This window comes from Phragmites australis, chromosome 16 (assembly GCF_958298935.1).
Source record: "Phragmites australis chromosome 16, lpPhrAust1.1, whole genome shotgun sequence".
Classification (NCBI taxonomy): Eukaryota; Viridiplantae; Streptophyta; class Magnoliopsida; order Poales; family Poaceae; genus Phragmites; species Phragmites australis.
In genome coordinates, this window is record NC_084936.1 from 3,934,352 (window position 1) to 3,943,395 (window position 9,044).

At 47.4% G+C, this 9,044-nt stretch overlaps 2 protein-coding genes across 4 annotated transcripts; both read right to left on the bottom strand.

Annotated features, from left to right (window-relative positions):
- Positions 1-245: 245 nt before the first annotated feature.
- LOC133895560 (zinc finger CCCH domain-containing protein 56-like) lies at positions 246-3,172 on the bottom strand. Its single transcript, XM_062335974.1, has 2 exons — positions 1,986-3,172; positions 246-865 (listed from the first exon to the last, which is right to left on the bottom strand). The coding sequence occupies exons 1-2, from the start codon at positions 2,800-2,802 to the stop codon at positions 582-584; spliced, it is 1,101 nt and encodes a 366-aa protein (XP_062191958.1). The 5' UTR covers positions 2,803-3,172; the 3' UTR covers positions 246-581.
- Positions 3,173-3,397: 225 nt separating this feature from the next.
- Positions 3,398-8,758, bottom strand: LOC133895559 (DEAD-box ATP-dependent RNA helicase 42-like). 3 transcript variants are annotated; one of them, XM_062335972.1, is made up of 5 exons: positions 5,383-8,758; positions 4,872-5,139; positions 4,676-4,726; positions 4,390-4,578; positions 3,398-4,041 (listed from the first exon to the last, which is right to left on the bottom strand). In XM_062335972.1, exon 1 carries the CDS (start codon positions 8,657-8,659, stop codon positions 5,441-5,443), a length of 3,219 nt encoding a protein of 1,072 aa, XP_062191956.1. In that variant the 5' UTR covers positions 8,660-8,758; the 3' UTR covers positions 3,398-4,041; positions 4,390-4,578; positions 4,676-4,726; positions 4,872-5,139; positions 5,383-5,440. The 3 variants fall into 3 exon arrangements, with proteins under 3 accessions (XP_062191956.1, XP_062191955.1, XP_062191954.1); XM_062335971.1 differs by having other exon boundaries at positions 4,488-4,578; positions 4,837-5,139; XM_062335970.1 differs by having other exon boundaries at positions 4,837-5,139.
- Between the last annotated feature and the right edge of the window lie 286 nt (positions 8,759-9,044).

The window sequence follows — 9,044 nt, forward strand, 5'->3', positions numbered from 1 at the left end:
ACTTAACAAAGATGACATATTAGTATATGGATTGCATTCACCAACGGAATACCTCCAGGTTATTATTTACATTTTTCATGAAAGTATATTCAGTTTATTAAAAGAGCATGTAGTCCACTTGCAACAAAAGGCTGAGTTGGGCTGTCGGATACTGAGCCCTCAGCTCAATAGCCCAAACAGTTGGTCCATAAGGCTGGCCCGTCTGGCCCAACGACAAACAGAAAACAAGCAGCAGCTAAAAGACAGATACCTCAACAAGCTGTAGGATCTATTGATCTATGACTTCAGCTATATGTTCTAGCAATGAAACTGCATTTAACAAAACAACAGTACAAATGACAATATGTTCTACCAGTTCTTCCCATATAGGCCTTGCAAAGATGATCTGAACCTAAGCATGCATACAACAGAGACAACAGGACCTGCAGCAACATAATATTTAGTCTAACGAACACAGCAAATTCTGTTGAGGCGGAGGTTTTGCATATAGGTTTTGCAATGCCAACTAGAACTTGAAAGCTGGGCAAGGCCTGCACCAGCTGAGGCGGAGGCGGCAAAATACTAAGTGAGAGCTTCCCTTGCTACTCATTCTCGTCTATCCAATCACCATAGATCCTGCTGATCTTGTCAGGCCCCTTCCATTTCTGGATGGGCCTTTGCACTTGCCCAGACCTTTGGCTGATGATGGTCGAACGCTGCGACTGGATGCCTAAATGGTACACATCTGCATGAGGGGGTACGGCAGTGGATGCAACAGCAGAATCTGCAGGAGCTTTTGCAGAACCACCAGCTTGCTTCGAGTCAGGAGTTGATGCAGCGTCCCTGCTGTCCAAGTCGACAAGTCCGCCACCATACTTGTGGAGTTCTGCGATTTCAGGCAAAACATATTAAGACTAAGTCATATCAAGTAGGTCCAGCCGTTTCATCAAACATTGAAATGCATCTCCTATAACAGGGCGGAATACATATCCAGTGGTTCCAAAAGGGGGATGAATTTGTAGTCTAAATATTGCTATATTGAAATGAAGTATCTTGTGCAAACTGCAACCTGTTATGAAAGTATAGTCGTAGCACATGAAGCGTGCGTGACTGGAAATGGCAGCATTTCTGTATTGCTAAGAACATAAATTCCTTTCTATCAAATGATCATCTCGAGCAAAGAAATGAAATGGCAAATGAGTTATGCAAGATAAAGCCTGCAACAGAAATATAGCTAACCCAGATGCAGCCGACACAAACCCTTCAAAACAAAGGTAAGCGGGTAATATATAGTCTGTTAAGTAACATCCAATGCCTAATTTTGACTGAACCTAAGATGAAAATTTGGCGTGGGCAAAGGGAAAAACCTATGAGATGGTTGTGAATGTTATGGTACAATTCGCAGTACAAAGGTCGATTCATGGTAATTTAGAAGCTTCATAAGAAAAATCTATTTGCACCACCTGGACTAAACTAGTGTACTCGTAAGCTGAAGGAACAAAAGGACACAACGGAGCTATGTTCTGAACAATCACAAAGCCTCAAACAGGAATCCAAAGCTTGAAAACATTTCAGACTTGGCATAAAACTGGAACAGACACTAACACAAACCACCATTGTGTAGTTCATAAATCATAGACAACTCATGGCCCCAACAGTATAATTCAATGGCTACATTCGAAAGCATAAACTTCCCATCCTAAAGGAATGCAAAATAATTTGATGAAACGACATTTGAATTAGAGGTAGTAAGGGACAACATATTTGTCAGAATCTAGAATTGTTACATGCACAAGACAGGTTTTATGTCATGCCCAACATCCAAAACAGGGTCAGAGATCAAATAGAGACGGCTAACATTATGGAACATTATATCAGAAGTAAACTAAGCATCATCCACAAACTGCTTGAAACATACATAAGTAAGAAATGGATAAACCAGCACTAAATGCAGTAACTGTATAACAATTTGAAGATTAAAGGTTCATACGAAACGCGAGACTCACCAGCGGCTCCATGTGCGAAATGGCATTTGCTCCCGAATGGGCAGTATCCAGTCATCTCCCACTTGTTACAGATCCTCGTCTTCCAGTTGGATGGCTTCTGCACTGAAGCCCCGTTGGCGGAGGCGGCGTTGTAGCCTCCACTGCCGACCGACGGTGAGAGGCTGATCGCCACGCTCTCCCGGGCCTTGGACTGCTCGTCGTGCAGGAAGGTGCAGGCGTCGCCGTATGGGCACCCCTCCTCGGTGTAGAACTTCTTGCAGTGGCGGCCCTTGTACGCCCTCCCCCCCTGGGCACCGCCGCCGCCGCCGCCGCCGCCGCCGTCCCCGGCCACCACACTGACGGAGGTCATGATGGGGATCTGGTGCTCCTCCCGGTGCTCCGTGGCATCCTCGTGCGCGGCCACGATCTCCTGCCAGTTGGGAGGCGGCTTGCGGAGCTCCTCCATGCCGTGCGCGAAGTTGCAGTTGGTGACGTAGGGGCATGTCCCGGCGCGGAACTTGCAGCAGAGCTTGGTCTTGAAGAACATCTTGCCGATAGCGCGCGACTTGCTCGTGCTGCCCCCGCCGTCGCCGCCGCCCGACGAGCCCCCTCCGCCGCCGCGCGGCTTCTTTCCCGGCGGCGGCTGCTCGCTGCCCGCCCTCGAGGAGGGGTTCCGGTCGCCATAGCCGCCGCCGGACCCCGGGTCGGCGCTCCACTGGCGGTAGTCGTCCTCGGTGGCCCAGATGCCAGCGTCCCCGCCCGCTGGCGGCGCCACGTTGGCCCAGGCTTCGGGGCCAGCGGCATCAGGGATGATGTGGATCGCGTTGGTGTAGTCCATCGCCGCCGCCCCCAGAGACCTCAAATTTGGGTCCGAAACCCTACCCTACCCTTCGATCTCGCGCGAGCGCTCCAGAGGAGAACCTAATCGAACCATGGATAGATGGATAATTCCGATAAGCTTCGCCGCCGCAGTTATAAAGAGATGGATAATTCCATATCTTTCTTGCTGTTCATGGCGCCACGGCGACTACTCGAGGCCGGGACCATCCTGGTGATTAGAGCTCTGATTTTACGAAACCCTTCTCTTCAATTTTTTTGAAGGAAACCTTCTCTTCAAAGTTGTTTGCGTGTTTGAGGTTTTAGCGTTTGATTAGGATTTAGGATGAACCGTATCGTTCAAGTTGCGTTTCATGCATCGTGCGCGCGGTGTGTGATAATTTCTTAAGAAAATTTCCCATCTCACTGCATATTAACAAAAATAATAATTTATCATTAAAAAATCATGATTCCTTTCATTTCATCATTTGATTTTTTTACTTTCCCAGTGTGATATCGCCGTTATAATTTTCATCTTTGCGTGCCGCTATCATCTTTTTTATGACAGCAATAACACTTATAAAATGCAAAAATTAAATTAATAATATAAAAGTGACTATGATTCAGTAACAAATCAAGAATTTCATTAACATTCTGTAGCATATAGAAAATTATCTCTAATTTCTTCCCTGTGCGTGGTTACTTTCGAGACATCACTTCTTTCAAGCAGCCGACAGTAAATTTCCCTTGGTCACAGTTAATTAGAGTGATCAAGCAGGCTGAAACAAGCCGTTAACCAATTCCGTGTAAGGGACACAAATAGTTGCCACAAAAAGCAACACCATCGTCCAATTCTTCCCAGAAAATGGCCACTGACGCTTTCCAAGTTGCTGCAAGCTCCAGGTCGGACTCAAAACGGCCAGAGAATGGTAGTGGCAATGGTGCTCGCCGGAGCAATGGCGGGGTATGACGGCCAGCAGCAAGGAAGGTTAGATGGAGATCGGGAATGAGAATGATAGGAGCAAGACCATACCAGCTCTTAGGATCCCGAGAGCAAGAATGCAGCAACAGAGATGTAGTAGAACTGGAGTAGCCCAAGACGAGATTCTGTCATTCTGAGACGCCGAGCTTGCTCGGCGACACCCAGCCAACCAGGAAAATCAGAGGAGCCACACAACACAACGACGCCACTGTTTCGATGCTTTGTGGATCCACGCCGAAAGATAACCCCTCCTTCTGCTATCATTTCTGTCATATTGTCCTGCAGGTTTGTACTTGATTTGTTCATCAGCACAGTCCAGACAACAAAAATAGCTACACAACAAACCAGGATGATCAACTGAACAAACATCACTCCACAAGCTTAAACTAGTCGCAATCTATGCTACGTCTGGTCGTCTGGGTCATAGATAACATGATGCATAATTTCATCACTCATCACATGATGCATCATCAGTTCATCACTCATCACATAATGCATCAGGCTTACCATTTTAACGAATATATGCTTACTCAAGAGCACTAGCACAATATATAACATGATTAACAGGCAAAATTAGGCCCATGCCATCCAAATTTCCCAAAATAAGGGAAACAAACCAGATCTTACTGGTTCATATTCAATTATCCTTTTCTTTTTAAGAAAAGGAGTGTCTCCATAAGATCAGAGGCAAAGTTTGGAAAAATGTTATGAAAATGGAACCATACAAGCGTAGTCCAGCCTCCTCAGCCAGCAACAGCAGCGGCGCCTCATAAACATATCTACGCTGATCCTCCGCTTGCAACAACAACAGTGCATCTGAAGACCAAAATAAGAATATCACTGCACCTTTTTAAACACAAAAGGAGACTAGAATCAGAGCACACAAATAATGAAGGGGTAAATAGAAACAAACCAAAAGAGAAAACTATCGCTTCTCAGCTTCCCAATAGGCAAATATGTACACCTGGATTAAATAGATCATAGTCACGCAACCTTTTTATTGTCTCATAAAAGAGAACAATATCCATAGGCAAACAAATAATATGATCAGTTATCAAGGTATCATAACACAACCAGCACTTTCAAAACCGCGCCAGAAAGCTGAGCACCTTCCTTTGCACTACGGCACTAACAGGCCAGCCACCGCCAGATTTCTAAACCTTCTGTCCAAAGGCAACCAAAACTCGTCAGTAGAAACTGTCGAAGCACCACAATCCAACAATGGCGTTAGACAATTTCCATAATAACCATGAGATTAAGTAACCATTAGGTGTCTTATAAAGACTTAGGTTAAAAATTAATTGCGTAGCTGGAGACAATTCAGATATAGGAAGTAGCAATCCAACGACGGCGTTGTGGTGTGCAAACCATCATAAGCTGCAAAGCAAAAAAGCAAACCCAGAAAACTGTTAGAAAATTAAATATAAAGGCAACAATAGCATCGAACTGACTAATATCAGAGTCAATATAAGACCAAAAAATGAGAAATACATCAGTCAGGTACAATAGAGTCCCTAGAGACTTCAGCTTAAAGTCACAAAACGTACTATTTTGTATGTAGTGCCCATACAACAGCAGCTAAACATTCACTGCGGAATACGGTATCAATATTATGCATACCTTCTCAAGAAGGTCCCTACATCTCCAACATTTGGCCATTCCTAATCTTCTCTGCAACTCAAATAACAGAATACTTTCCTGTTTGAGCTGATCCAGGAAGATTCAGAGCCTGGTTGGCACAATCCTCAAGGACACGTTTTAATTCTGCTTTCGCCTTCTTCACAGACGACTCAGTCGGACCCTCAATAAACAGGTACAGCTTGCGCTCATTCGCACCAACAATTTTTCCTTGAGGAATATATGTTCCCCTTGTAGTGACAGCAGCTCCAGTCCAATCCTGAATAGGAGCCAATGTCTCTTTGTGAGTGATCTTCCAGCGAGCGTTCTGTGGGAAATCATTAATCTCAAGTTCAGCCTCATAGTGTTCTGGTACTGCATGGGCCTGTATCCTTGCAAGATTTTGCTGTAAGTTCAGTGCAGCCTGAAGTGCACGAGCTGTGGCCTCGTCGTTTTGTTGGTTAGGTGCAGCGAGTATAGGAATCAAGGGGACTGCCGCAGATCCTGGTATTTGCTGATTAGCATTACTAGCAGCCTTGTTTGCAACCAAAGCAGCAGCTGCTTGAGCATTGGCAATAGCTTGTGCTGCCAAGTCACCTCCCGCTTTACGCACCCCCCCTTCCTCATCAGAATCTGAATCTGATTTGTCCTCCGCATATCCATATTCCCTTGCCTGAGCCTTCTTTGCGGTTTTTCGTGCTTCATCCTCTTCCTCGTTGAACTTGAAACCACTACCACCATAACCTGTACCATGGGCCTGCTCTGTTCCCTGCTTCACCTTTGCCATAAACCGATCGGCTAGGGCTTTCAAGTCCTCTGGGACAGCTTGTTCAGAGAGCTCCAGAGCCTTAACAAGGTCTGGTGCATACCGCTCCTCTTCCTCAGAAATAAAAGTCACAGCAAAGCCCTTTCTACCAGCACGACCCGTTCGCCCAACACGATGAACATAATCCTCATAATGGTTAGGGACATCATAATTGACAACCAGCTCAAGTTCCTTCACATCTAAACCCCTAGCAGCAACACTAGTCGCGATCAGCAAGCTGCAGACATTGCTCTTGAAATCAACAATAGTTGATTCACGGTCAGTCTGATCTTTACCACCATGTAGAGACAGGCATGGATATCCATGCTGGAACAAGTCTTTGAGTAGAGAATCACATTTATCTTGCGAGTGGACAAAAACAAGAATTTTCCCCTTAACAAACCAATCACCAAGCAACTCTAACAGCCTGAAGAACCTCTCACTTTCTGGTCGCACCTCAACCAATTGTGCAATATCTTTGTTCACGACACTCCTCCCACCCACCTGAATCTCGACGGGCTTAGTCAGCACCTTACGTGCCAGTATCTCCACCTGCCGTGGAAAAGTGGCAGAGAAAAGTACTGTCTGCCTATCTGGCCGTGTGTTCTGAACTATCCGAGTAATCTGAGGTTCAAAACCCATGTCAAACATCCTATCAGCTTCATCCATAACCAAGAACGTCACTCTCCGAAGGTTAGTAATTTTTCCGCTGCTAGTGCAAAGGATATCGATCATCCTGCCCGGTGTACAAACGACAATTTCAGCCCCCCTCTTCAGTTCGCTAATCTGCTGCGCAACCCCAGAACCTCCATAGATAGCAACACAGTTGATGCCAAGCACCTTAGAGAACTTCTTAATGTCTGAATGTATCTGCACCACAAGTTCTCTGGTAGGAGCCATAATAAGCCCAATAGGACCATCTCCAGGAACAACAGGCAGCTGGTCTTTGACATGCCTCAGCATCGGAAGGACAAACGCTAGAGTCTTGCCAGATCCAGTCTTTGCAATTCCAATACAATCACGTCCACTCATTATGACCGGCAACGCTTGTGCCTGTATAGGCATCGGTTTCTCAAAACCAAGCTTCTTGATGGTGTCAAGGAGCTTGCTTGTCAGCCCACTCTGTACCCATGCCTTTATTGGCTTGGGCACGTCTTTCCCATGCACCTTGAGCTCCAACTGCTTCCTATAGGCTGCCACTTCCTCAGATGTCATCTTCGTAACATCCTTCACCTCAATATAGAAATTCTTCCGGAACGGTTCGTAGTCAATCTTCGAATGGTCAACAACTGCCAGCTTCTCAGCCTTTGTCTTCTTGACGCGCTTTATGAACTCCTCGTCTTCCTCATCCTCCACTCCAGCCCCATCATCATCAGCATCATCATAATCCGAGTCCGAGTCATCCCCTTGCATAATTCTCCCCATCACCCTCCTTGGCCCTTTCTTATCTCCATTACTAACAACATCCTTTGCGCTCTTATCATTCTTGTCATCCGCACCGGCAGCAGACACGCTGTCCATTGCTACCGCAGCACTCCCCAGCTTCGCAACCTCCGGCAACACCATGGTGTTCATGAACGCATCGAGCGGATCAATCTCGTCCTCCTCCATACCAGCACCACCATTGGCATCGCTAACCCCATTTGGCAAATCAACATCCATGTCACCAGTGCCACCATTCTCCTCTAACTTCTTGCCATCCTCCTTATCCACCTCCTCATCAGACTCCTCGCCATCCAAGGTCCACTTCTTCCCTTCCTTGCCATCAGCCTGAGCCACAGAAGCAACAGAAGCACCACCGGCGTCATCGTCCTGCTGCTGCTCGCGGCGCTTCTCCTGCCACTCCTTGACGCGGCGCCGCCGCCGCTCCATCTCGTCATCAAGGCGCTGCTGCTCGGCCTCCATGCCCTCCTTCTTCCGCTGCCGCCGCCTCTCCGCCTCCTCATCGTCCACCTCCTCCCTGGGCGCCTCCGCCTCCGCGTCCCGGTGGTGGTGCGAGGACCGGCGGCGGCGCTTGTGGTCGTGGTCCTCGTCCTCCTCGCCGTCCGCCTCCCGCCGCCTCGACCTCTCCCGCTCCTCGCGGTCCCTCTCCTCGCGCCGCCGCGCCCGCTCCCGCTCCTTCTCCCGCTCCCGCTCCTCCCGCGCCCGCTCCTTCTCTTTCTCCTTCTCCCTCTCCCGCTCCTTCTCTTTCTCCTTCTCCCTCTCCCGCTCCTCCCGCTCCCGCCCCTTCCTCTCCTCCCGCTCCTCCCGCTCCTTCCTCTCCTCCCGATCCTTCCTCTCCTCGCGATCCCGGTCCTTCTCCCTGTGGCGGCGGTCCCGGTCGCCGTCCCTGTCGTCGCGGTGGTGGCGAGAGGAGGAGCGCTCTCGGTCCTTGTTGCGGTTGCGGCGGGAGGATGAGCGGTCTCGGTCCTTGTCCTTGTCGCGGTGGTGGTGCATAGAGGCGGTGGTGGTTCGCTCATCGTCGCCGGAGCCCATGGCGGCGGCGAGCGGAGGATTCGGGAAGGCGGAAACCCTAGACGTGGATGTGGTGGGGAATGGTGAGGGAATCTTCGTTTCGTGCTGCGATTTTTTTTCTTTCTTAGTCAGTATTACTCCATCCGATCCGATAGATACATGTCGTTTAAAAAAATGATTAAAATTTTAAAATTTTAACTAGCAATAACTTTAAAATATTTAATTTTAAAATTTTAAAACTATATATGTCGATTTATCTTAAAAAATCTTTCATAGTATCACAAACTTCATAGATTTTACAAATATATATATATATATAAATAGAAAATAATAGTCAAAGCTATATACTGCATATCGATTCTTAGTTAAAAAAAGGGAGAAATTTGTCGAATTTCTTACCTAGGAT

Coding starts and splice junctions, on each gene's coding strand:
- LOC133895559 (XM_062335972.1), bottom strand. CDS start 8,659: ATGGGCTCCGGCGACGATGAGCGAACCACCACCGCCTCTATGCACCAC.
- LOC133895560 (XM_062335974.1), bottom strand. CDS start 2,802: ATGGACTACACCAACGCGATCCACATCATCCCTGATGCCGCTGGCCCC. Junction 866..1,985: donor TTTCGCACATGGAGCCGCTG/GTGAGTCTCGCG, acceptor CTGAAATCGCAG/AACTCCACAAGTATGGTGGC.